This window comes from Ursus americanus, chromosome 21 (assembly GCF_024610735.1).
Source record: "Ursus americanus isolate L20-20 chromosome 21, mUrsAme1.1.p, whole genome shotgun sequence".
Taxonomy (NCBI): Eukaryota; Metazoa; Chordata; class Mammalia; order Carnivora; family Ursidae; genus Ursus; species Ursus americanus.
In genome coordinates, this window is record NC_142147.1 from 4,263,614 (window position 1) to 4,291,564 (window position 27,951).

Below are 27,951 nucleotides of genomic sequence, written 5' to 3' on the forward strand. Positions count from 1 at the left end.
GAAAAGTTGACGCAGCAGCCGGTGTAGACAGAGGTGCGGAGGCTTCTATAGAAGACAGGGAGCTCAGGGGTCTGTCTGCTGTGGGGGGGTCTGGGCCCGGCTTCCCCCACTGGGGTTCCCTGGAGCTGCACCGTCAGCTCCTGAGCCTCAGGCTGGAAAGATGTGCCACTGGCCCTCTGGGGACCGAGTGGCACCGTGAGGGTGACAGCCGTCTCAAGCCGCCACGTCCCCCCCGGCCAGGTTCCGGCATAGTGCACACACACAGGTGCGTGCACATAGATGGGTGCAGGCACACGTGTTATCCACGTGTGCGGTGTGGCTTCGCTCTGCCTTTCTGTTGGTACACCCACATGTTCCGTGTGTGAGCGCGGTGCCAGCAGGAGGGGAGGGGTGTTTGCCACGCAGATGCGGTGCTGTGGCCGCGCGCGTGTGTTCTGTCAGGGAAGGTGGCCCAACGCAGGACTGAGAACTAAAACTTCCCCTGCACCAGCCGGTTTGAGGTCACAACCGGCTCAGAGCCTCCTTCAGGGTGAGTGGGGGAGAGAGGCTGCAGGTCCGTGTGGGCAGCTCCGAAAACGTCGCTCGGACAGACCGACTTTCCCTTGCAGACTCAGCTGACTTTTCAGTGTCGGGCCAAATCTGAGGCCGCAAACATTTGTAAGCATAACGTGACTCTTGGCGGTTCAAAAACGTCAGCGATCTTGTTGGCCAAAGCGTTGTCAGATAAGCAGCCAGCAGCCGCCCCAGGAACGCGGAACGCAGTCCCTCCTGCCATTATAATGTAAATGACATTGGGGAAAGTCTGCACTGCCAGGTTCCCCAAGCCCTTGCGGGGGCTGGTGGCCGGGCTGTGACTCACTTCTGGTGACTCACTTCTGGTGCGTCCCTCTCACGCCAGGTCCTGCGCTGGTACGTGGGACACACGGTTTGCGGCTTTCCCACGTGGAGGCTCTGGCCAGTGATGGGGTGCTGGGGGTCCAGCTGCGGTCACAGACACCGAGGCTCCAGGCTTCCAATGTGGGGATGGGAGATGGAGTGGTTCCCATGGAAACAGGCTGCTGTGCTTTTGCCTGCGTCCTCGCCTCAGGAGGCACCCGACCTGCGGCCCTGCCCCCCCCTGCCCCCCCAGATCTAGGCAGCAGTCTCATTAACCCCCGCCGGGGCATCTTGCTTCCTCCGCCACAGCCTCCCGGCTGCTCAGAGGGCCCTGGAACTGGCGGGCCTCCCCCTACGCCGTCGGCACCAGCCATGCGTGGCTGTGGACATTCAGTCCCTCCGCCCCGCCACCTCGCTTCCTGTGCTCACTGCCCACCTGGCAGCTCTGTCCTGTGGCCACAACTTCATGGAGACGTCCCCACCGTGGCGGGCCAGGCAGGTTGCACGGCGTTCCTATTTAATCCTTGCGGTTGACTGATGAGGGAGGCAAAATCGCCCCGTTGGGAAACCTCCCAGATGTGCCTCCGCGGGTGAATGGGTGGGCAGAAGGTGGCATAGCCATACCCTAGAATATGATTTGGCCGTAATGGGAATGAGGGATGGAACATGCCACAGCGGGGATGAGCCGTGCTGACGTGCTGAGTGATAGAAGGCCGCGGATTGTGCGCTTCCGTCTATGCGAAATGTTCAGAGGAGGCAAATCCAGAGGCAGAACGGACATAGTGCTGCTTCGGGCTGGGCAGAGGGCAGCGGAAGGACTGTGATGGGTAGGGTCGTGGCGGCACAGCGCTGTGAGTGTACTGAATGCCCCTGAATTGTACCCTGTGAACCAGCTGGAACAGCGAATTTTATGTTCCGTGACTTTTTCTTTTCTAAGAAAAAAAATAAAAGGAAGGACCAAAAAATATCACCCCTTTTTACAGCTGAGGCAGCTGAGGCTCAGTGCTTGGGGACTAAGTCAGAGTCCTTGAGGCTAGGAGATGGAGCCCTCACCCCCATTTGGGAGTCTCTGGACTCCTGTTTCCTTCCCCCCATGGCCAGTCTGCCACCAAGCCCTGTCTATTTGGCCCGTGAAATGCCCCCGAGACTCTTTCTCTGTTGGTGCCGACCCCCATGGTCCAGTCCCACAGTGGGTGTCCGCCAGACTCCTGTGGCCGGGTGGGGCAGTTCCCCGAAGGAAGGGGGCTGGGCAGACACACCCAGGCCACCCAGGCCTCGGCTTAACTGTCACGAGTCACCTTGCGCACATCCCATGACTTCTGAGGCTCATCTGTCTCAGGGCGAAGTGCATGTTGATGAAGACGACAGAGGTGTCCCCTCCTCCCCCATGACCCACCTCACAGCATCATTGTAAAGACCACATGAGATAGTAAAACGTGAGTGTGTTTTAGAAACCGTGACTGGTGATTATGACCTGTTTCCATCAATGCTGTGGGGCCGCCAGGCCTGGACCGTGGGGTCCGAATCAGGAATCCGTCTGGCTGAGAACCGTGTTTCTTGGTTCCCCTGGTTGCCCGTGAGACGCACAGCTTGTAGGCCAGGACGTGCTCAAGCTTTGACGTCCCCGCCAGGCAGCGAACTTAACCAGCTCCAGATGATCCCCTTTACACCCAGAGGGCTTGGCGTAAACCTGTAAGCTGTGTGGGGTTCAGCAGGGAGGCAGCTGGGAAGACTTAGGAGGAAGATACCTTGATTTAGAAAAAATGAAAATACAGAAAAGCTCCCATGTGGTCCTTTGACCCATAGCATCAGCATCACCCCGGAGCCACTTAGAAATGCAGCCCCGGGGCCCCTCCGAGACCTGGGGACTCTACGTCTGCATTTTAGCGAGAGCCCCATGAGAGTCAGATACACACGGGCACTTGAGAAGCACAGCTCTCCACTGTCTGTGGGGACTTGAGAAATCCTAAAGCCAGATGCTAGAAGCCCTTTGAGAGGGGAGAGCTGAGCTGAGTAGCCAGCCCGAGGTGAGCACCCCGAAGCCGGTACTGGGCAGTCATCTGCAGTTGGGGACAATGACGAGCTCTCCCTGATAATTGCAAGTAAAATATGAACTATTTAGGAACTAAGCTGAGTAAGGATAAGTGGTTTCCTCAAAGAAAAGCACAGAATGTTGGTAGAAAACACATTGAGGGTCTTGATTCAGTGGGCACACAAACCGTCCAGAAGTTTATTCTCAGCTGGGGGAGCGATTTTGCCCCGAAGAGGCTGCGGGGCCGTGTCTGGTGACGTTTTTGGTTGTGGCAACTGGGGCAGGGGGTGTGTGATATTGGCAGCTTGTGGGTGGGGGGCCAGGGATGCCGCTCAGCACCCTGCCTTGCCCAGGACAGTCCCCACCACTAAGAGCGATCCAGCTGCAAGAATCAGGAGTGCTGAGGCGGCGAAACCTTGACCCGTCCTAGTGGGAAACCCACACCCGGGTCACTCTGAAAACTCAGCACCATCGCAGATATTTTGGTAACGCGTAGCAGTGGCAGGCTGTCTGAAGGGACAATAATGATAAAAGCATGGTAATGGAACAAAAGGTAGATAGATGTGGACCAGTAGGACAAACCCCTCTCCCTCTTCCCCCCACCCCGACCTCCTAATAACAGATCTGTGACTTATAACCGGCAGGACACACCGAACGGCACAATACTCAGCATTCTTTACTGCGATAATTATCCAGCCACGAGCTAGACAGGCCAGCGGTCCTAGAGCCATATCTCACGCCAAGATCAGGGCCACTCTGTCCCCCCACCTCCCACCCCCCATCTCAGTTCCCATTCCGAGCAGCTCCTTGGGGGATAAGAAGACTTGAGGAAGGTTTCGCTAAATCGGGTCCAGAACCTGAGCCTTCCTTGACCATGTGAAGGATGCGGGGTGGGGAGTTTCAGGCTTAGCGGCCAGAGAGGCCTGTGTTCCGAGGCCAGCATGGCCTCGAACTGCCCACTGGCCTTGGGAGTGTCGCGTGCCCCTTCTGAACCTCCCTTCCCAGCTGCGAAATGGGCCTCGGAGCCTGCGATGCCGTTGCTGGGTTACATGAGGGGACGTTGGCCGAGGCCAGCATTGGGCTCCTGCCGTGCGGCTCTGGGCATATTCTGGCTCATGGCTCCTTCTCAGGAGCAAAGTCTCGGGACGTTCTCACTGAGCACCGTGCCCTGTTTTGCTGTTGACGACAGATGACGTGCGGCTGTTTGCCTTTGTGCGTTTCACCACTGGGGACGCCATGAGCAAGAGGTCCAAGTTTGCCCTCATCACGTGGATCGGCGAGAACGTCAGCGGGCTGCAGCGAGCCAAAACCGGCACGGACAAGACCCTGGTGAAGGAGGTCGTGCAGGTACTTGGTCTTGTGTTCTTCCTGGGATGGGGTGGGCGGGGGTGGCGCCCAGGACAGAACGCGAGCTGCACCCATCTCTGGACCCCCAGAGCCGCTGAGGAAACGTTCCCTGAGTTGTTTGCGGGGTGTGGGCTGGGGGCGGGTAGCCAGGTTTGTGATTGTGACCACCACATAATGGAAAGGTGGCAGCTGAGGGCCTACCTTTGGGATGGGGCAGGTGGTTCATGATGAAGGGGGCTGCAACGATGACCAAAATGGTAGCCGCTGTCTACTTGGATCGTGGGTCATCGTGGTTGACTTCCAGTGGTGGCCGTGAGGACCCAGTGGGAGACTTCGTGCACGGCCTCTCAACAGTGTCTGGGACCCAGTAGTTGCTCAGGAATAACACTTGCCCCCCGTCCTTGCTAGGTTAGTAGGAAGAGGGGTTAGTCTCTGAGTTCCTTTCCTGAGGTTTTACTTGGAGGGCTCTCTATTTCCAAGTGTTCCTCTGCTCCGGATGTAACCAAAATCCGTACTGTCTGAAACTTCCAAGGTGGTCCATATGGGGCGAGGGCTTGGGGTCACGCTGAGAAGAGAAAATCTGATTTCCAGAAAGATAAACCAGGGGAAAAGGGAGGTGACGGAGAGTTCTCTCCTTACCAAGGGTTCTCCCTTTTGCAGAAGGGTCTCTCAAGCCCACGATCGGGAGATGGTAGCTCATGGGCATGGGCTTGCTTTCTGAGCGGATGAAGATATTCTTGAATTGGCTGTGGTGATGGGTGCATGTATCTGTAACTATGTGAAAAGCCTTGAATTGTAAAAACCAAAAACAGAACAGACACAAAAATAGGCTCTATGCAATGTGGTATCGTGGATTGGATCCTGGAAAAGAAAAACTGATGAAATTGGAACGAGGTCTGGAGTTTAGTTAACGGTAGTGTTTCAGTGTTGGCTTCGCAGTTGTGACCAACTTAGCACAGGAACGTAAGATGTCAGCCCTCAGGCACACGGAGTGTGGGGTGTGTGCGAACTCTCCTGCTGTCTCTCCCGCAGCTTTTCCGTAAATCTCAAATTATCCCGCAAATCAAACTTCGACTTAAAAAATGTTAGGAAAGAAGAAAGAATTCCCGTCCTTGCATTATCGTGGCCTGTCTTCCATTCTCCCTGCCAGCTCTGGGGGCGAGCTCCGCCGCGCCCGCGCATCACAGCCTGCAAGTCACCCTCTAGGTGGGCATCTCCCCTACCCCCCGCCAGCCTAATTCTCTAAACGATGTGGCTGCAGTCTTTGTAACGAGCGTGCTCCTGACGCTGGCTGTGCTGTTTGGTGCGCAAGGACACTGTCAGGTACTGAGCATCCCCTGTGGTTGGCCTATTGACTTGCTGCCTGTTTTTATTTCTATAAATAATGTTCCAACCAACATTTCAATACACGCAGCTCCTTTGTCTCTCCCACTGAATTATTTCTTTAGGACACATTTTCGGGAGGTGGGCGTCCAGAGTTAATGGACGTGAAAGTCATTTTTAAAAGGTCTGAGTTGTCAGATGATCGTCTCGAAGCGGGTTAGCACCAGGTCTGGGACACAGTAAGTGTTTATTTAATCAGTGTCACTGAGTTCCCAGCCCACTGAGCGTCCCTGGCTAACACCACTCAGCACTCTGCCCAGCGCTGACGCCCTTGCGCTGGAAAGCCCCCGACTCCACCCCGCGGGCTATTTTTCTCCAGGTCCATTTGGGTTTTAGTGGTTACGCAGCTTTCAGGGGTCTCCTTTGTGGCAGCAGATTGAAAAATGCCAGAAGGCCTGTTCCGTGGCCGAAGGTCTCCTGCTGGGTTCCACCATCCACGGTTCCTCTTCCGTTGGCGGCCTGGACATGCGTGGCCAGCAGGGGAGGGCGTGTGGGGAGAGAATGCTTGCCAGTCGGGCCGCCTTTTGAATTTTGCAGGGCTCCTTTTTTCTTTCCATTTAAAAAATTGTGGTAAAATACAGTGACATAAAATTGCTCATTTTCCCCGTTTTAAAACGTATGACTCAGTGGCGTTAAAGCACATTCACAGTGTTGGGCAACCACCATCCCTGTCTGTTTCCAGAACTTTTCCGTCACCTGCAAAGGAAACCCCGTCCCCACCAGCGGCCTGCAGAGTTCCTTTCAGGTCTAGAACTCGGCCCAGTTTGGTTGAGTGAGCCAGGGGCGGAGGGTGATTTCGGGAAATAGAATTCTTCGGTGTGAAGTTTCACTTGGGACTATTGGTCATAACCCATTTGTTTGCGAGCTCAAAGACCTTGAAGCAAAAAGGGGAATTGCCTGGCTTTCAGAACTGGGAAGCGCAGGGTTTCCGGCCTTTAGGTGTGGCTGGATCCAGGGCTCCCCCTGTAGCTTCCTGTCCTCTCTCTTTTCTCTGGGTTTGGCCTCGGGTGTCAATCATTCCCTTACAAGGACCCTGATTGGCTCAACTTAGGTCACATGCACATCCTATGGGTGGGGAGGCGGGGCCTCATGATTGGCAGCTCGGGCGTGTGCCCAGATGTTAAAGCGACGCTGGTAGATGGGAAGGCACCGATGTCCACTGCGGTGGGGGAGCTGGGACATCTTGAACTGCAGGTGCAGTGTAATATTTTGACCATTACCTTCTGCCTTTTTCACATCTGCATTTAAAAAGGTTTATTATCTGAAGCCATCACAATACCTCTCATGGATGCTACAGTTGCAAATACAGCCATTTAAGCTACAGAGGGTCAGTTATGCTGGCGCAATGGTGTCTTTCCACAGTCGCTAAAATCGTGATGATCCTGGGGCACCTGGCAGTTTCCCCAATGTTTAATAGGCACTCAGAGCGGATGTTCTCTAAGGGACCTTCTTGATGGGCCATTCTGGATTCTGCGTCTTGTGCGCTGTGGCCTTCTCCAGCTGCCTCTTTTTTTTTTTAAGATTTTATTTATTTAGTTGACAGAGAGACAGCCAGCGAGAGAAGGAACACAAGCAGGGGAAGTGGGAGAGGAAGAAGCAGGCTCATAGCGGAGGAGCCTGATGTGGGACTCGATCCCATAACGCTGGGATCACGCCCTGAGCCGAAGGCAGACGCTTAACCGCTGTGCCACCCAGGCGCCCCTCCATCTGCCTCTTGCTATGATTTCCATGTGAAGAATAAGTGGATTGGCGATTAGTTTAGGGTTACCAATAAACCCTCGGGTTTGATTGTAATGAAAGTACTAGACCCACATCCTTGTGGTTTGCATGAAATGTAGACAATGTAAACGGACCCAGAGACACTAGAATCAAGAAAGGCGGGTCTTCGTGCCCCCTGCCTGGCCGTGGCCAAGTCGCTCTCCCTTCCTGGGCTGTAGTTTCCTTCTTTATAAAAGGAAGAGTTGAGTGGGTGGACTTGTGTCATGTTCCGCTTTGACATAGTCTGAAACGTTTTCATTAAAAAATGTGGCACTTTGTTTAGGGCGTCATTCCTTTAAAGGAACCTCATTTTACTTAGTCGGACAGAGGGGCACTGCAGTGCTGTGGTCTGAGCGGGGCTTTCTGAGCCACATGGTGTGAGTCCAGCACCTTGTGCAGCCTTGGGCATGTTGCTTACCTTCTCCAGTCTCAGTCCTCTGAAGTCCAAAACAGGGGTAAGATAGTGTCTGCCTCTTAGTGTTGAGCAAATAGAGGACAATGCTTAGAACCACGTATGGTGGGGCGCCTGGGTGGCACAGCGGTTGAGCGTCTGCCTTCGGCTCAGGGCGTGATCCCGGCGTTATAGGATCGAGCCCCACATCAGGCTCTTCTGCTATGAGCCTGCTTCTTCCTCTCCCACTTCCCCTGCTTGTGTTCCCTCTCTCGCTGGCTGTCTCTATCTCTATCGAATAAATAAAAAAAAATCTTAAAAAAAAAAAGAACCACGTCTGGTGAAGACCTGGGCGTGGTAGCTGCTGTTACCCCAGCGTCCCCTTGTCGACAAGACCGTGACGCACAGCTCTCTATCTCCATCGTGCATCACTTCCTCAGCCGGTGATAAGTCTGCGATTGAGCCACATTGCCTCATTGTCCTGCACAGGGCTTGGACCGGAGTCCCCGCCATCAGCAACACCAGAGGTCCCGGCCTTGCCCACCTTTGCTGGCGCTGATGTCATCCCTCCCCTGGGGCCTGCTGCATAGGTGCATTAAAAGATGGGGAAACTGAGGCCCAGGGCAGTGCTAGGACTTGCCCCAAAGCCCTGGCTCACAAACAGCCAATCCCGGCCAGAGTCCAGAGGAGGTCAGAGTCAGGAGGTTTAACCGTGGGTCTCTAGTCTGTGCTCAGTGCCAGGCTGAGAAACTGAGATGTGTCTGCGGCCAGGGGAAAGCAAGACAAAACAAGACAGGCTTCCAGGCATGTTGGGCTGGACAGTGGTGACGCCCGGACTGGGGTCGGGGGGCTCGCCGGATGGACAGCATGAGTGGCTGTCTCGCCCCGGCTGTCATCTGCCGCACAGAAGGGCCCGGGTGGTGCTGGGGACAGAACACCCGGGCCATTGTTCCGGCGCCTGTGCGGGATTACGGGAACAATGCAGGCACTACTGTTAGGGGCCTGCTGTCCAGGCTGGGCCAGGCTGTCTTGATTTAGACCAGACTCTGGCTGTGATGCATCGTGCTTGCCTTGCAGAATGGCTTTATTCATGTGAGCCTTTTATTTATTTTTTTTAACATCCTATGAATGTTCACGGAGCGGAGAGACCAGAGGGTCCATCTCCGCGTTCAGCCTTGGGAAAGTACAGCAGCCGTGTTGCCTCCAATGAGCAGTGGGGGCAGGAAGGACGGACGTTTCAGTGACTGTGTGGAACTGTCAGCTTAATGTGAATTCTGACGGCTTCTACACCACAGGAGTGGTGTCAGCTTAAATGCTGGACCTCCTCTCACCCCACAGGGCCAAGACCAGATATACCTAACGCTCTAGCAAGAGGGCCCCCTGGGTGTACCACTGTGCTAATAACGTTCCTAATGACGGTTTTATTGTGCCCCACCGTGTGCTTGGCACCTCAGAGGACTTTCCCCATATTGAAATCATTAATTCTTTGCAACAAGGCCAGTTCTACCCCATCCCCATTTTATTGATGAGGGGCCGGGGGCCTAGGGAAGCCGAGTCACTTGCTCAGGGTCCCAGAGCTTGGACGTGGTGGAGCCCTGCCTGGTGCCCAGACTGCCTGGCCCCAGAGCCCCGATGCAGTCACCTGGCCCTGCTGCCCGTTTCCAAAGTCCTCAGCACCGAGACAACGTTCTGGGGTCACATGCGGTTTGGAAACCCTACCTGTGTTGATTCGCATGGCCCATTAAAGGCTCTCAGAAGTTGTGCAGGAAATAAACCTCTTAGATTTATTTTTAAACTTAATCTTCTTGATGGTAGAGCCTTTAAAATAAAAACTGGAAACAGAATATCATTGCTCAGCACTTGTTTTTAAAAAAAAACAAACGCTGCTGTGTCAATGGAAAAGATCATGGGCTTAAGGGGGTGTGAGACCCAAGCTGATATTCTAGTTGCATCAACTCTTTGCTATGGGACCTCAGGCAAGTAACTGTATCTTTCGATTCTGTGAAAAAGATGTTACGAAAAGGAGAATGTAGATTTCCATGGTGCTGTTGGAAGGATTAAAGAAATGCAAAGGATGGAAAAAGGGTTTCTCTAGTTGGGTGACCGGTGAACTTCTATTCATCCTTCAAAACCTTCCTTCTTTATGCCATTCTCCTACTGGCCTCCATCAGAACCAATTGCTCCTTCATCTGTGTTTCTACCATGATCCCATGAATTATAGATTCCAGGAATTATAAATAAATGGCCCTAGAAGGTAGTCTCGAGGGCAGGAACCTTGCCTGCTTTATTACAGGGCACCCCTTGTGCCTAGAAGAGTAGGAAACAGGTGCTAAAAAGTGAAGAAACAAAGATGTTCACACGGGCCTCAGACTGTGTCTTATTTTTTTTTGCATATTCCTAGGACAGAGGGAGAACATTCCTAAATGTTCAATAACTGGTCTCAGGATTGCATTAAATTGTGCAAACCAGTTACACTCGGAGGGATTTGGGGGTGGACTCGAATTTGCAAACACTCTGCTTTTGTTTCCATAGCAAGCAGAGGTGCGAGCCGGCCGGGTCGGCCGGGAGAACCCGCGCTCGTCCGTGTCATGAGACGTATGCGGCCGCTGCCCTCCCTTCAGAGCGTTCGCTGCCACCCAGCACTCTGGGGACCCGGCCCTCTGGGGACCGGCTGTGGCTGCTTCGTGGCTCTCCAGAGGGTTTCAGCTGTTTGTTTTCAGCAGGAATGTTTACACTTCTCCAGGCTCAAGGTTTATGGAAAGGCCCTTTATTCTCCAAACCAGGAGGGGCCTTCTGTGCCCGTGCGTTTCACCTGGGCCTGGGCTCAGGCAAGGGCGCTTTCTGTTGCTTGTGTCCTGTGTTTAAGACACAAACGACTCAGTTAGAAATACAAGCCCCCAGCAGCCTGCGAAGGACGTGTGGTATCGCAGGTGTGGGCCACGTGCTGTCACTATACCCACTACTCAGATGTGGAGGCTGAGGCTCGGACGCACGCGTCCTTGAGCCAAGGCAGAAGTGGCTGGTGGAGGATCAGAGCCCACTCTCATGGTGGGGAGCCCCATGGCCCACTCTGTGCTCCTGCTACCAAGACGTCACAAGCTGTCAGGAGAGAGGGGAGGAGGCCCCAAGTCCTGAGCCTGGCGCAGCAGTGGTGGCTACTTGCACAAGCCAAGAGCTGGGGCGGGCTGGGGCCTGGGTGCCCCTCGCTAAGCCCCACATGGGTCCCAGCCCTTGGCCAGCCAGTGGTGGGATGGCCCCTGCCTGGTCACCCGCCAGCAGCTGGTGATGCCCCGTGCAGCGATTCCAGACACGCTTACCGGCGTAGTTTCCCCGCGGTGGGGACCTAGCTAGAGCGCGGGCAGGTCTTCACCGAAGGAGCCCGGGGCACCGAGTCCAGGCAGCTCCTCTTCCCGGGTGACACGCGTGTACCCCACGATCTTGTTGGGCTGGAGCTGCCTGTACTCTTTGCAGCTTGTGTCCTTCGGATTTTTCCTATTTCTCGTCCCTTCCATGGACCACTCCTCACTTTTGTAAAGACCTTGGCATGGGCTTCATTGTGGGGTCCAGGCCCAGCCCACCCCTCAGCAGGTGTCTGCTTTTGCTGGCTACTTATTTCACTTCCCTGAACTTGAGCTTCCTCCTCTAGAAACTTGGAATGATAATATCTAACTCATGGGATTATAAAAATTAAATAAAATATGGTATAAAATTCCTGATGTATATAAACTGTTCAATGCAGATACTATTTACTTATTCAAGTTTTGTTGAAATGGGAAAACAATCTGGTGTTTACTGACAATGAACATCTGTGAGTATATATTATAATTACAAAAAAACAAAAATCTGTTGAATTATTTCCTGGGAAAAATTCCCCAAAGTGGGTGTGGCCGGGGAACAAGAAAGGCTGGGCACAATTTTGACCAGGCGATAATTGAAAACGTAAGCCTGGATTTAAGTGTGCTTGTCAGTCCCTCAATAGCAGGGGGCTCTGGGTTAAGAAGGCTTCTGACACTAAGTCTGGACTCGTGAGAAAAGCGCCACGATTGATGATGGCGTCTGCCGTGGATGCAGGAGTGACGTATGTTTCCCAAATTCCTGCCGTTCCCGATGTGGATGTGGCCATAGTCAGATACCAGCAGAGGGGAGTCGGGGCTTCTGTAAATGTCCATGGTCAGGAGAGCAGGGGTCAGACTCCAGGCGGTCACCCAAATGCTGAAGAGGTGGGTGGCCCTGCAGGGGTGGGGTCAGGATTCGAGGCATATGGACAACTGCCCCGGTTTGGGCTTAGCCCAACCCTATGCGAGCATGCTCCACGACGGCGTGCCTCCTTGCCATCCGCTCGGATGAATGGACGGTTCCCCGGTGCCCCGCTGAAATGTGACCGAATGCCCCTCCCTTGTCCTCTGTTTTCTTCCTAGCGAGGTAGGGTCATGTCGTTCACAAACTGCATGGGTGACGCGGGTGCCTTTGTCCCCGAATCTGCCAAACACGAGACTGTGCCATTGGGCTGTTTGTTTTTTCCCTTTTCTATGATGACTCATGCCTGTTACAAGAATCTGTTCTTTTTGAGTAAATTACACCTTGCTGGAAGGATTTTGAAAACCTGGGTCTTTGAAGCTCTTTCGAATGGCTGTAGGAGGGCAAGCGTGGGAGGCCCAGGAGGGGTTGGCAGCTGAACGCCCAGCGGGTTTGATGCTGTGCCTTTCCATCTGGAGGGGTCCCTTCTCTGAGCCCGCTGCACGCTGCGGGGCCCCGACTGCTTTCCTGCCGCACATTGAGGTCTTTGGCTTATCATTAATCTGCAGCCACTTGGGGAAGATACATTATGGTGGCCAGCATGTGTCTCCTCCACCCCCTGCCTCGGCTCACACACGGTGTGTGTGGGGGGATTCTATTCCCCGCTCTTTCTGTGCAGGGGTTGGGGAAGGGCCTGAAGCTAGCACACGTTGAAAGCCAGTCTCTGGTCCCGTAGTTGACTTTCCCGTGCCAGTTTTCCCCACTGCCCCTCAGGTTCTGGCGGTCGACGTGGAATTTTGTCCCACGTGCTCCAGAGATAAGATGCAAAGCCATGGATGGCTGATGGGGAAGTGCCAGGACAACCCGTTGTCTCTCCCTCTTCTTTCGCAGAGATAGAGACCAGGGCCCAGAGCCATTGACTGCTTCCCTCGGGGCGTTTTAGCGCCCCCTGGTTCTCTTCTTATGCTCTCAGACTCTCAGAGCCCTAAGCACCAGACTTTTGCCTTCCCAGGACCTAGGAGAATGTCTGGTATACAACAGGTGCTTAGTAAGCATGTGTTTGTTGGGAGAATGAATGACACTAGCTCTCCTTCTCTTTGGATGCAATGAAGGTCACCTCTCTTCTGTCGCCCCACTTTGTAGAAACGTGCATTGCTGACATCACAGACTTCTCTGTCAAACACTCCACTCTCAGTTTCTCTTCCCAGACCTTTCTCTGCACCCACATTCTCTGCATAGGTTAGCAACTCACCCTGGTTCTAGTGTTCTGGGTGGGAGACCCGACGCTTCTACCCCACTGGCTTCCTGCCTTCCTCCCGTGGCTGACCCTGTGTCCCGCTGTGGGCTTTGCAGCTGGATTTGCTGTCTTCTCTCTGCAAGGACGAAGCGGTGCCCGTGTCAGTGCCTTGGTTATTCGAAGGAATTGCCTGGACTTTCCTTGAGTAAAATAAATGATGGGGATGAAACCATTGTGGGTGAGAGAAGAGGAACCAGCCACTCCCTGTGCCTTCACTCTTGAGCGTTTCAGGAAACTTTCCATCTCAGATCCCCTGACGATCTTAAGAACAAAGGCGAACCCGGGATCTCTTAAAATATCGCCTCATAATTCTTGGGAACCCTCATCAAGGGTCCCAGCCTTATGCAGACTCATCAGACCCTCCTGAAACCCCCGGGATGTAGGTCTTATTGTCCTCATTTGCATGTGAGGAGAGTGAGTAGGGGGTAGGGGTGGGGGGAGGGGTGGTAAGTCCCAGGATGGTGGGGGAGGGGAAGTCCCTGGGGAAGGCCAACTGCTGGAGATGCAAATGGACCACTGCTGCTATCTGTGTTGGACCAAACCCACGCCCAGCACACGTCAGGACTGAAGCTGGGGTTTAAACCCGGGCAGTCAGGACCCATTTAAAAGTGAGATGGTTTAGGGGCACCTGGGTGGCTCAGTTGGTTAAGCGTCCCAACTCTTGATCTTAGGTCAGGTATTGATCTCCGGCTTGTGAGTTCAAGCCCCAGACTGGGCTCCATATTGGGGGTGGAGCCTACTTAAAAAAAAAGAAAAGTTGGGGCACCTGGGTGGCTCAGTCAGTTAAACGTCTGCCTTTGGCTCGGGTCCTGGGATCAAGCCACGCATTGGGCTCCCTGCTCAGTGGGGAGCCTGCTTTTCCCTCTGCCTGCCACTCCCCCTGCTTGTGTGCTCGCTCTCTCTCTCTCTCTCTCTCTCTCTCTCTGTCAAATAAATATATAAACAAAATCTTAAAAAAAAAAAGTGAGATGGTTTAAAACTAAAGATAGGCAAACATTTAAGCGCTTTCTAAACCAGCTTTGCAAATAGATTCTGGACGATGTACAGAACTTTGTCCTAAAATAGATTCTGGACGATGTACAGAACCTTGTCCTAGCCTGTCCTCCTCTGGAGTTGCCTTCCCAGGAACAGACCATTGGAAGCTCATTGGAAGCAATGTCTGTGTTACATCTTTGAAATGAGCGTATATGCACGTGAGAAAAGTCACTGGGCAAACGTGTCCTGAACTTGGTTACTGCATGTCTCCAAGCCATCCTGGAGTCAGGTTTAGATGGATGGGCCTCTTCCGTGGAAAAGTCCTGCCATGGCAAAAGAAAAAAAAAAAGAAGAGTGACCCTTTCTGGAAGCTATCAGCCAGGGACAGAGTGTTCCTAGATACGACAAAGAAGATCTTTCTAGAACCACAGGTGACTGTGCCTCCAGACCAGCACCTTTTGCTTTGAAGTCTTTGACATATGGCTTTGGTGGCCTTGAGGGTGTGGCAGAGGCTGTGGTGGGAGGGATGGGCAGTCTGGAGCAGAGGGAGGGAGAGGACAGGACAGAACAGGGCCAGAACCTGCCCCCAGGACCCCTGCCATGAGGCTGCTCTGTGCCCTGGAAGGAATTGCTTCCCCTCTCTGCATCTCTTGCTGCTTTTCAATCAAATGAGGGGGGTGAATGTCAGAATTTTAAGGGCTTTTTTTTTTTTTTTCCAGTTCTGGTTCAAGACATGGAACATTTCCAGGCCTCCAAAAGCTCCCCCCTCCTCCACTCATATCAGCTGAGCTATTTTATGATTAATGATTCTCCTTGACTGAGCACACTGTTCTTTCAGACTCTTTCCTGTTCTATCTAGACCCGCCCCGTCCCCAGCCACACGTGGCTGCCTAGCACTTGAGGTTTGGCCCGTACCTGTGAAACGTGCACTGGGTTTCGAAAACTCTGCAGGAAAGAACGTGGAAGGTCCCATTAATGATTTTGTATGTTGGTTACATGTTAAAATGGCAGTATTTTGAATCTATAAAGTTAGATAAAAATCCTATGAAGATTGATATCACCTGGTTCTTTTTTACTTTTTTTTAATGTGGCTGCTAGAAAATGAAAAATTCCCTGTGTGTTAGCATTGCTCTGGGCCCTGTCTCCTTCTGAGTCAGGACTTGTCTCTGGCAACTGCGGCCTTCAACATCACCTGCCTCTGCACTGTGGGCGTTTGGTGACACGGCGAGGGTGCTAGGGACAGTGGCTGAGGGTAGAGGTGTGAGCAAAGGGGGTGGTGGCCATGCTTTGCTCAGATGTGCTCTTTGTGGTTCTTCACCGTGGGCTGGTCCTTATGTCGGCTCCTTCCTTCTGGTGTGCTGCTCCCAGGTTGGGGTCCGGCTGCCTATAGAGCTGGTTTTGCTCTTTCTGCCTCTTTTTGAAAGGTCACAATGAAGCCTACTCCCTGGGGGCACTGGTGTCCACCCTGCCAAGCGGAAGGCCCCTTCTGAGGACTGCTGGAAGGCACATGGGTGGGAAAGGGAGGGGTCGATGTGAGTTGGGTTTTAGGCTGACTCAGACTTTCTGGGGACTTTTTGCTGAGTCCACACCCTTAGGGGAAGTGTCAGTTCACCTTTGAAGCCTCTGGGGTGCTGAACGTCCTGTGTGTGGGAGGCCTGTGAGGCTTGGTAGGGCCCCCTCCACATGGCTCCCCCACCCCCGCTTTGGCCCCTGGAGGCTGGGTGCTGCTCCCATAGTGGGAGCGGGTGAGGTTGCCTCTCCATGTACTTTTCTTGATATAATCACTTTTTGCCTCACCTTTTGGTTTTTAAATCATGTCTCAGGTATATTATATAGCGTAGAGTTTGGGGGCAGTATTTTTTGGTAGCCTGAGACATAGCTGTTTTGGGGGGGGTAATTTTGCTCATTTACATTTATTGTTATGTTACGTTTTTACTAGATTCTCTTATTGCAGATTGCTCCTTATTTTGTTTTTTGTTTTTTTTTTTAAGATTTTATTTATTTATTCGACAGAGATACAGACAGCCAGCGAGAGAGGGAACACAAGCAGGGGGAGTGGGAGAGGAAGAAGCAGGCTCATAGCGGAGGAGCCTGATGTGGGGCTCGATCCCACAACGCGGGGATCACGCCCTGAGCCAAAGGCAGACGCTTAACCGCTGTGCCACCCAGGCGCCCCAGATTGCTCCTTATTTTGGCTGTGATTTGGTTTTCCATATGCTCGTGGTTTTCAGCTGGACTCTACATAGCTCCTTGTACAGTTTGACTGTAGATTTCTTAGTGCCTTATCAAACCTCTTGTTAATCTAAATCTCCTAATGGCTAACAGACATGAACAGGAGTGGTCTTATTTCTTTAGTCTCCATATATAGCTATCACACGGCAGAGGAACTTTGCACTTCCTGCTAGAGGCATCTCGAGCTGTTGGCTTCCTCCTCCTCTGCTCTCTGCCCCCACCCCCATGCCATTGGGGCTCTGGTTGAGAAACATGTTAATTCTCGGTTCCCCTTCCCAGCCCATACGTCCAATTTGTGTTCACTCACTGTGCTGAAGACAGATACCGATGCTTAGCACAGGATGGTGGGATGGGACTAGAAGGGGTCAGGAGATTGTCATTCTGGGCTAGTTGCACAATCTCTTCAAGCCCAACCTGTGGGTCTTATCTTAAAAAAAGAAAAAAAAAAAAGCTAATATACTGAGGGAGGTTTAAGTGAGATGTGTGAGGCTGCACCTGGCACATATTAGTTGCTTGATAAATATTAACCTTCCCTTCTCCCCTCCCTGCTAGTATCTTAGTGGCTTGGCACGGCAAACGCTTTGTCTTTATACTGTGAAACTTGACCTTGAGTGTTCTTTTGGTTTACTCATTCTTCTTGGAGGGATGGTGACTTTTTTTTTTGGAGTCTTTTTTTTAAATTGCAGTGAAATTCACATAACATAAAATTGTCCATTTTAAACTCTACGATTCATGGGCATTTAGTACATTCACATTGTTCTGCAGCCACCATCCCTCTCTAGTTCCCAAACATTTTCCTTCCCCCAGAAGAAACCGCGTCCCCATTAGCACTCACCTCCCATTCCCCCTCCAGTCCCCGGAAACCACGATTCTACTTCCCGTCTCCACGGATTTGCCTTTTCCGGACATTTCACATAAATGGAATCATACGATACGTGGTCTTTCCTGTCTGGTTCCTTCACTCGGCATGATGGTTTTGAGACCCATCCATGATATCATGTATCGGCACCTCGTTCCTTTTCATGGCTGAGTAACAGTCCGGCATGTAGACAGACTATAATTTGCTTACCCATTCTCCCATCCACGGGCATCTGGGTGGTTTCCACATTTGGGCTGTTACGAATAATACCGCTGCAAATATTTGTGTATAAGTGTTTGTGCGGCTGTGTGCTTTCATTTTCCTTGTGTAGATCTCTAGGGGTAGGGTTACTGGGTCATATGAAAGGGTTTTAAGAATTAAGTTTGCCAGTGCGTGACCATGTCTGGTACCCATAGGTGCTTAATAAATGGTGGTCATTGTTTATGCTACTTCCTTGTGGACTGTGTGTGTGTGTGGATGATTTCCTGACCTTCAGACTTGTTATTCGTATTTTGGTAAATATTTTGGATTCTTCTCTTTCATCGTCCTGAAATTTTCCTTGTTTATTGAAGTCTGGTGATCCACGTATCAAAACAGCTGTTGATTCTTCATGGCTCGGAGTTCTCGGATAAGCCAGATCACCTGCTTCACGTGTTCATGCCACGGGCATTTACTGAATACCTCGTGTGGGCCAGGCCCGTGGGCTTTTATGGTTGAAGCCTGTGCACTCCGAGGGCGGAGAGTGGCTGCACCCGTTCAGCTCATCACCGTGGCTGAAACCAACCATGGGGTGAATGTTCACACCGTGGCAGTGGGCACAAGCTACCATTCAGGACTCGCCCCCACCCCCCCTCGTTGTGGACAGCCTGATGTTAAACACTTCCCAGCACACCAGCCTGCCTTTCCGACCTCCTCTCCTATTATTCTGACAGGTTGGTCTTTCACAGACAAGGAAACGAAGGCAGAGAGAGTTGAAGGAACCTGCCCAAGGTCACACAGCTGGAAGACGAAAGCGCCAGCCTTCGAACCCGTTCTGTCCTTGGCCCATCTCCTTGGTCTCAGGACCACACTGTATCCCGACTTCACCCATTTCCTGATCTCCAGTCACGGCTTTTCCTCCTCTTGCCAAACTGCGTTGCCACCGAATTTTCATTTTGATCATTTCTTAGTATTTTAGGCACCAGGACTTTCGGATGTGTTTTCTGAGCAGCACTTTGACCCTGTCCCTTCTTCACGGGAACTCTGTGTTCTATTTTGTTCTTGCAGAATTTTGCTAAAGAGTTTGTGATCAGCGACCGGAAGGAGCTGGAGGAAGATTTCATCAAGAGCGAGCTCAAGAAGGCGGGGGGCGCCAACTACGACGCGCAGACGGAGTAACCCCGGCCCTTCCCCTGCCCCTCGCAATGTCATCCGCCTGCTCCCCGGGGGAGGGGACCGCGGCCTCAGCCACCAGCCCGCCAGCCCACCAGGGACAGGAGACGCCATGAGAGGCAACGCGCGCCATCCTGTCTGCAGCCCACCTCCCCTTCCCCGCTTCCCTCCCGAGCCCCCCCTGCGCCCTATCTCCTGAAGCTCATGGAACATCTTTCTTTTATCTCCTTTTCCCCCTCTTGCTTGTTCTAAGGAAAAATCATTTTGATGCCAAGGCCACGCACATCACCAGATCTGAGGCGCCTCTTGTGGTGACCCCTTTTCCTGGCATTCTCTTACACTGTAGCCCGCCTGGCCTCTCCCGCCACCAGCTCACGTCGCCTGGGGGCCGGGCCTCTGTCTGGTGTCCCGTGGCGCCCGCCTGTGTGGCGGAGGAGGCCGCCGTGCCCATCGGGGGGGGGGGCGCCTTCGCCAGCACACACGTCGATCCCATGCATCAGGCACAGACCCCCTCCCGCCCGAGCGTGCTCCGGGGTCCCTCACCCTCCATCCAGAGTTGCCTAAGCCACGCATCCGTCCGACGGGGACGGCACGCGGCCGTGAGACGTTCAGGCCTGACTCCGACCGAACAGAAGAGAGAAAACTTGCCTTAACAGGTGCCCGGCCGCGGCTGGGGCCCGCAGTGCGGAGCGGCTCCTTCCTCCCCTCGGGGCTGACGTCTCATCGTGGCATGGAGCGGGGGCGCAGGTCCCAGGCCAGCCGTGCCGACGAGTCTTCCAGGGCTCCCTGCAGGGGCTCCCCCCGTGATGAGGACGCTAGGGAGAGAGGCCGGGGTGCACGGCGGGAATTCAGGGAGCACTGGAGGCCGATTCCTCACTTTTGGGGGGCCCCTCTGTGCCGGTGGGGCCGGCTCTGCCACCGAGCCGCCGGCGGAGCGGGTCCCCGCCCTCGTGACACCGGAAGGCCTGTGGTGTTCATCCCCAGTCGGCACCACGCGCTCAAAAGGATTTTTTTTTCCGAAGAAAGATGAGGTTGGCTTGGTTCTTCATGGGCAAGTTTGCGGTGTTCTTTCTCTTCTTTTCCTTGCTCATTTCATTTGGGGGTAGGAAATCTGTGCTGTATTGGGGGCGCGAAGCCCATCTGCCCTCAAACAGTTTACAGAAATAAATGGTTTTTTGTTTTTCAAAAAACGGGTCTGCCTGGTTTGTCTGACAGAGCTTCTCTCCTGACTGGACGAGGGCAGTGGTCACGTGCGGATCTAATAGGTGCTCTAGTGCCATCGGGGGCCAGGCACGTTCACATTCCGTCGCTTATTTAACTTTTAACAATAACCTGAAGAAACAAGTGCTGATTCTGTCCCTGTTTTATGGAAACTGAGGCCCAGGGAGTTGGAGCGAGTCACCTGAGGCCACCCAGCTAGCAAGTGCAGAGCTGGGATTCGAACCCAGGTCTCCCCAGGCCCCTGGCGCTGGAGCTGGGAGGGCAGCGGAGAGAAAGCACCGTCCTCGGCTGGGCTGTGGCAGCCCTTCTGAGGTTCTAGAGCTCAGGAACTGGACTTCCAGTACCCCAGCCTCGGTGGGACCCCCGACTCAGGCTGGAGGAGTCTCAGACACACAGACGACCGGGTGTGAGGAGCAGAGTGTGGGGCGGGCACGGGGCAGAACCCCAAATCTGAGCGGGAAGGAGCCCCGCCAGGTGTGGGCAAGGCCGCCCCCCAGCTGTGGCGGTGCGAATACCTGCCCCTCTGCTTGTAGCTCTGTGGCTTTAGGCAAGTTGGTTAACCTCTCTGGGTCTGGGTTCCTCATCTGCAAAGTCAGCAGCAACCTTACCTCCTGGGATGGGTCCCAAGGCAGAAGGGGCAGCAGGGGTTAGGAAGGTGTCCCGTAGGGGCTCAGCTCTCCTTACGTCAGGCCACCACTAGGTCTTGTTAGCTCTGCATGCCCCAGATTTTCCCTACACCCACAACAGAAGGAGACAAACTAGGTCTCCGGCTTTGCGGCATATGGGTTTTAGCCCTGGTCAGAGAACTCAGGACAATTACACGTAAGAATGAGCCCCTTCTAGAAGAAAAGCCAAGCTCTAGGAGGCAAAATTCTAAAGAGACTTGTCTTGGTCAGAGGCATCAAGGAGGGCTTCCCTGAGGTGACATCACCTGGGAACTAAGGAGAGGAGAAGTGAGGTGGGCAAAGGGGGTGGGGCTGGGGGGACAAGGGGACTGTGGACAAAGGCTCCATGGGGATGTTTGCTCCGGGCAAGAGCAAAGAGGTGGCAGCTCAGGCCTTTGCTGGGATTCCAGAGGGCACCTGATGGGATGGTGAGGTCTTCGAGGGCAGAGAGAGGCCCTGCCTCCACATGTTGTTACCCCTGTGACCGGCACTGAGTAGGTATTGAGTAACATTGCCTAGAACTCCCTCCACCAGCTCCTGTCTCTGCCCAAAGGCCAGCCCTGAGCCCTGAGCCCTGATGGAGGGCTTGGGGATGGAGCTCTGGGGACTCAAGTGTCTGCTTAGACGTGCTCTGAATTACTTGACCTGGTCGTCCAACAGCTGCTCCAGATGACCTGAAACCGATGGCGTACGACCACCAGCATCTTCTTTTGCCCTTGATGTTGTGAGGCAGGAATTTAGGAAGGGCTCAGCGAGGTGGTTCCCACTGGCAGGGGCCTCCTTTAGTTGAGGTCAGACCCACTGGCCGGACGTCCTGGTGGCCGGCAGCTGATGCGGGCAGCTGTCCAGGAGCTCAGTGGGGCGCAGACGCTGGCACCCAGCACGGCCTCCCCTTCTGGCCCGGTGGGGTCGGGGTTGGGGAACCTCTTCCCCCAGAGCGACCGTCCCCGAGGACCAGGGGGAGGCTGCATGGCCTTTGAGCCTCAGAAGTCCCAGAGCGGCATTTCCACTGGACCCTACTGGGGAAGGGGTCGTGAGCTCCCCAAGTTCAAGGGGAGGGGACACTGACCTCACCTTTCAGCGGGAGGAGTGCCAAGGCATGCGTGACCTTGTTTGTGGCCAGGCACGCTGCCAGGGCTAGGGCACCCTCCTGCTCAGGGGCTGGCACGGGCGGGGGAGGAGCTGGCATGGGTGGGGGAGGGGCAGACCCGCAGTAAAAGGAGCCGATTGTCGTCCTGGTGTCCCTGGGCCCTCCTGGGAGCTTGCTGCTCCTGGCTGACTGATCCTTGGGGGAGGCGCCTGTTTCTCCGCTTTACCCCACGCTCCTGATGGATGTGGACTCTCCAGGGGCCTTCGCGAGGCTGGAAGGAGTTCAGCACTGGGGTGCCACCCTGCTGGGGGCAGGCCTCCTGCTGCCCCCGTCCCAGGACAGGTGGTCCTCACCACAGTCACTCTGCCACTTCCTGGTCCCCATTTGTCATGAGTGGCAGAAGAGAGGTGAAAACAAGAACGGAAAGGTCCACTGTGAAGACGTGAGCACCTGGGCCAGGAGGCAGCTCTGCGCTCAGGCCGAGTCGGGTTGGAGGTGGCCTCTGTCTGAGCCTCTGTCTCCCCCTCTCGAAGCCGGGACCATGACCACGGTACTTCTCGGTCTTAGCCGGACGGCTACACGCAATACCACGAACCCGATGCTTATAAACGGCGGAGATTTGTTTCTTCTAGTCTGGGAGCCGCGAGTCCAAGGTCGGGGCACCTGCATGGGCACATGAGGGCCCTCCCCTGGTTCTCGAGGTGTCCTCACCTGGAAGGGCTGAGGGAGCTCCGTGTTGTCTCCTTTATAAGGACGAATCCCAATCCCGAGGGCTCTACCCTCATGACCCTGTTACCCTCCAAAGGTCCCACCTCCTAACCCTAGTCACACTGGGCATGAGATCCAACATGTGAATCTGGGGGACACACACATTCAGACCACCGTGTTCCCTCACACGTTTACGTGACCACCAAATGAGGTGGATGCGCCAGCAGCTCAGCACGATGGCTTTACGGATCATGACGGCTACTCTCTGAGTGGTCCCGGAAGACGATCCTTGCTCTGGGGAAGGGCTGGGCCGTGAGTGGCTTCCAGCCTGACACCAGGCAGCGACAGAGCATCTAGATTCTTCTATCCCTGCTGGTCAGTGCCACTGCCCACGGGCCCACTGTTATAGCTGTGGGTCTGGCAGACAGAACACAAATGCCTCCCGTGGTGTGTTTGCCCAGAGCAGGCTGATGTCTGGGTGGGGCTTTGGAGGGGCGCTCAACTGCCCTGATTGGGGGGGGCTGGCGCCAGGAGCCAGTGTGGGGGGAGGTGGAAGCATTCCAGTCCCAGCTCCATCACTTACAGGCCATGCGCTCTTACGTAGGACGCTTCGCCTCCCTTTGGAGTGGCCGGGGCAAGGCGAATGGCTAGGTTAAAGTTCCGTGGGGCAGGGACATATCCCCCAATATATGTGAACAGAAACACAGTCCGCCACACACCCCTGGAAAGTGAGGCAGAATTTGAACCCAGGTAGTCCATTTTTTAAAAAAGATTTATTTATTTACTTGGAGGGAGAGAGAGCATGAGCACAAGCTGGGGGAGGGGCAAAGGGATAGGGAGAGAGAATCCCAAGCAGGCTCCACATTCAGCTTGGAGCCCATTGTGGGGCTTGATCTCAAGACGCTGAGATCATGACCTGAGCTGAAATCAAGAGTTGGATGCTGAACGGACTGAGCCCCCAGGTGCCCCTGGTAGTTCTCAGCAGCTGCTCATCAGCCCACCCCGCGGGGTCTGCCCCAGGAATGAGTGAGTGAGCACCAACCTTCTGCCCTGTAGGAGCGGACCTGTTGGCCTCACCTGGGACCCCAGCTGCCCGTCGGCCGGGACCGGGACCCTTCACAGGGGGTCCTTCCAGGCTGTAGGCAGCGTGCAGCAGAAATTCTGGCAGCTAGGCTGCCGTTCAAAGAAAGAGGGATAAATGCCAAACAGCTGAACCCCACCATGGTCATGGTGTCATGACAGTGTGAAGACCATTGCCCCTTCTTCCTCTCATTCAAGACAAGAGCAAAGGAAAACTGAAGGTGTCTCAAGGAGGCCACGTGATGCCCTCTCGGGGGGCCTCTTTGATGTGCCGACGACCCCTGAAGGCAGAACAGAAGCATCTTCCAATGCGGGCAATAGCCCAAGCCTTGGTTCATTCTGCTTGTCTTGGTCAGAAGGGGTTGAGTCATAGCCTTAAAACCATAACCTTGGAGAAGGAGAAGTCAAGGATTCAGCTGAAAACCACTGGCAAATCTGGCCAAACAAAGAACAGGTATAGCACGGCCTTGTGCCAGAACGCCTGGGACGCGGTTCGCGGAGTCTGCACACGGGACTGGCCATGTCCGCGATCGGAGGCCTCCCCCGGGAACTCCATCCTGAACCAGGGGCAAAGCTGTGCTGGCCGTAGGTGGATGCCCTCCCCCTCCTCTGTGAGTGGATGCCGGTCCTAACAGCCCCCCAGAACCTCACGGGACATGGGACAGAGGCCGCCGGACAGCAGGAAGAGTCAGGGGAGGAATCCGTCACACCTGTGCTCGCTCGAGACTTGGAGGAACCATCTCGACGACAGCCTGCATGAGCCTGCCTGGCCCCTGCCGCTGCCCTCAGCGCTCGCGTGCCTCCCCGCCCGGAGCAGCCCGGGCACCTCCGAGACTCCCTTTATGTTTGAGTGTAAGTTCTTAAGTCGTAAAACTAAGAGAGACACATTTTTAGAACTTACTTCTTTCCAACATTATGCTTTAATTTCAGGCCTTCCCTTGCCCATCAGAAAAGCTCATCCTAAATTTAGAAGAGAATTCCACTCCCCAGACTGCAGCTTCATAGCAGCCCTTTGCTAACACCCCTAGAAGTGCCTCCTTGCCCTGGGGTCAGGTCTCAGCTCCCCGGGAACAAGGGCCCGGGAGGCCTTGGTGGTGTCTCTGACCGGGACTCTGTGTACCTCCCTCCCTGGACCCCTGATCTGCTCGTCCTTCCTTTACTCCCTCCCTTTAGACAGCGACTGGTCTCTGCTCCGATCTGCTTCTTCTAGAAGGTCCCCCCACACTCTGTAGTGGGGTGAATGGTGGTCCCCAAAGATATATCCGTGCCCTGGAACCTCTGCACCTGACCGTGTTTGGCCGTAAGGTCTTTGAGATGTAATTAAGTTAAAGGATCTTCAGATGAGAGCATCCTGGATTTAGTGGGGGCCCTGAAGCCAATGGCAGGTGGTCCTTATAAGAGAAAGCAGAGGGAGATTTGAGATGGACACAGAGGGGGAGGCCGGGTGAAGACAGAGGCAGGGGTCAGAGGAGGGACGTGTGAAGCCGCAGCAGCTGGGGGGAGGCGGGCAGTGCCCCCCAGAGCTGACCACATCTGAAGCTTGGGCCGCACCGTGATTTCAGACCTCTGGCCTCGGAGCTGTAAGAGAAGCTATTTTCGTTGTTTTAAGCCCCACCGCCCCACCCCCGCCGTCAGTGGTCAGCTTTTGCATTTGCTTCTCCCCCCCCCCCCCCCCCCCCCCCGCTAACTGTGCCTCTCTCCAGGGCAGGGACGGTGTCCCCAGTGCCTCTCACACAGTAGGTGCTCAGTGAACAATCAGTGTCCAAGGCTGCCCTGGAGCAGGTGGGCCCCGCCCTGCTTTCCAAGCCATACACAGAACCCAGACCTGCTCCCCCTGGGTCAGATCTGTTCTGTGTGGAACTAGGCAAAGAGGTGGGGAGTGAGGGGGGCGGGGCGCGTCCCAGCTTCCTCACCTGGGAACTGGCTCCCACCTCTGGCTCTGTCCCCGGTCGGCCCCTGGAGGAAGAGGACATATCTTCTGTATTTGTCTACTTATCTGGTGCACCTGGCCAGCTCCTCTACCTCCAGGGGCTTCCAGCCATCCCCCTACTGCTCCCCCCTTGTAATTGTCTCTGGAGTGGCCTTAAGATGTCACTAGGGCTGGGGCGCCTGGGTGGCGCAGTCGTTAAGCGTCTGCCTTTGGCTCAGGGCGTGATCCCAGTGTTCTGGGATCGCGCCCGGCATCGGGCTCCTCCACTGGGAGCCTGCTTCTTCCTCTCCCACTCCCCCTGCTTGTGTTCCCTCTCTTGCTGGCTGTCTCTCTCTCTGTCAAATAAATAAATAAAATCTTAAAAAAAAAAAAAAGATGCCACTAGGGCTGCCGAGACTGGCGTGTGTCCCAGGGCCGGGGCAGGTGAGGGACCTTGGCTCCCTCGGGGTGGGGCAGGAGGGGCCAGTGGAGCGGATATTGCTGAGGCCAAGAACCCTACCAGTCATTCTGCGTAGACTTGCAGACTCTGAGCCGGGGGAGAGGCTGGCTGGGACCTGGAGCGGGGAGCTCCATCCCTGGTCTGGGGGACTGCCCTGCAGCTGGGGGATAAGGGAGCCAAGAGGCCCCGTTGAATGGGGAGCTAACTCTGCCATGGGTTATTTTGTCATTTCAAGACAACTAGGGCAGAACTCGACATGTTCTTGGGGCGGCTGAGTCCCAGCAGTTCCTGAGCCTGACGTCGCTGCTGAGGACACGCCAAGCCGTGGTGGCGTGCACAGGCAAGACAATGGGATTCTGCCCATAAATCCCAAAGCCTTGAGGTGGGTGTAAAGACAATGTGCAAAACGATAAGGCTGTGGAATGATTACAGCGGAGCTGAATTTTCAAACAGAATAAGACGATGTATTGGTTGTGAATATATACGTACGAGCAGAGGTACCTCGAGTCCTGGGAGAAGGGCTGCTGAGTCCCAGGGAGGGAGGGAGGGGAGGAGGGAGGCGGTGTCAGAGTGAGACTCGCTGAGTTGCTTTGGTCTCATTTATTTTTAAAAGAGGTGAAGAAAATACGATAAATGGTCGGCATCTGGGTTACGGGCGGGTGGGGATTTGTTAGGTTATTTTTTTCTATTTTCCTGTCTGTTTGGAATACAGACGTTGAGACAGATTTTAAAACAATTCCCACAGCGCACCTAGCGAGGAGGGGAGGACATGTCAGACTTCTCACCTGGAGCAGGTGACTTTGTCTGAAATAGAACGGACGGCAGAGTCGGGGGAAGCGAAGGGACAACGCGATAAGCCTGTTTACCGAGGTCTAACCAGGAGCCAAGCAGGCGGATTGTGCCCAGTGGCGTGAGTTTTGAGTTTGAAGTTTCAAACGCCATCTGAAAGGAGGCTAGTTGCTGTTGAGACCACGCTGTTGGTCTGGAAGATCAGGAGGAAGAATGTCTGCAGAGGCTCCCAGCTTCGTCTGCTAGGTTGCCTTCCCCCAACTCTGGGGGTGCTTGCTGCTTCTGGCTCGGCCCTGCGTCACCTCCAGAAAGCAGGGACGTGTCTCTGTCCAGCTCTGCCAGCTCCCGGCACAGAGCCTGGCACACAGCTGGAGCCCAGGGAATACTCAGCAGTTGGGTGTCACCTAAAAGGGCTCGTACCTCCAAGGGTGTCCCCAGACAGGCCATGGCAAAGCCACCCGGCGTATTTGCTACAATGCAGCTAAAATTCCCGCACCCCACTCACCCACCCGGGGGCCGTGATTTGGGGGATTGTCCTAGAATCTGCATTTTTAGCAACTTTGCCAAGTGATTCTGAGCTACTCTAATGAGAAAGTCTTCACTGAGGTAGAGCCTAATGATGGTTTTTCCCGGGTTCATGTGCACGGTCCGGGCACGTTCCGCAAGCCCGGTCCCCGGGCGGTGGAGTCACAGACTCGGGGGTGGGCAGGAAGTCGGGGTCCAAACAGGCCCTCAGGGTGATGTGGAGGCACGGTTGGGTTTGAGGACCACTATTTTTGACCACAGCCCTACTCTTCTTCTTTTGCTCAAAAAGAAACTTTGATCGCATTTCAGAAGAATTTTTGGAATAAACATTTTCCACTTTGTATTACTTGCCATCATAAAGATAATTAGAGAACGGAGATTAAGACAAGATCAAAATGATCTGATCTTCCACCTCCCAGAGGTAACCGTTGTCCCATTTAGGGGTATAGTCTTTCAGACTCTTGAACTAAGAATAGACATTTTTGTTTTCAAAAACTGAGATCATACTCTGTTGATGTTTTTGTAATCTGCTCCTTCCACTTACGGTGAGTGCTTTTTCATATCCGTGAGAACTACTCGAGTCATGGTTTATCTTCTCCCGGATGGTTGTGCCATCATTAGTCAAACGTCCATGGCTGGATATTTAGAGTTGGAATGGGCAAGCTGGTGACCCACAGCCAGGTTTGGGCCCTCTGTCATGAACGGACTGCACCATTTGCCAATGCAAAACTGGAGAGAGCACTGTTC

The 27,951-nt window shown here is 54.2% G+C and overlaps 1 protein-coding gene across 1 annotated transcript in view; it reads left to right on the forward strand.

The window, feature by feature from the left end:
- COTL1 (coactosin like F-actin binding protein 1) overlaps positions 1–19,947 on the forward strand; it is a 39,838-nt gene extending 19,891 nt beyond the window's left edge. Inside the window, exons 3-4 of the mRNA XM_045772706.2 lie at positions 4,098–4,255; positions 18,653–19,947. Coding sequence (XP_045628662.1) covers positions 4,098–4,255; positions 18,653–18,763 — 269 coding nt within the window. The 3' untranslated portion in view covers positions 18,764–19,947. The remainder of the gene's footprint in view (positions 1–4,097; positions 4,256–18,652) is intronic.
- The last annotated feature ends 8,004 nt before the right edge of the window (positions 19,948–27,951 follow it).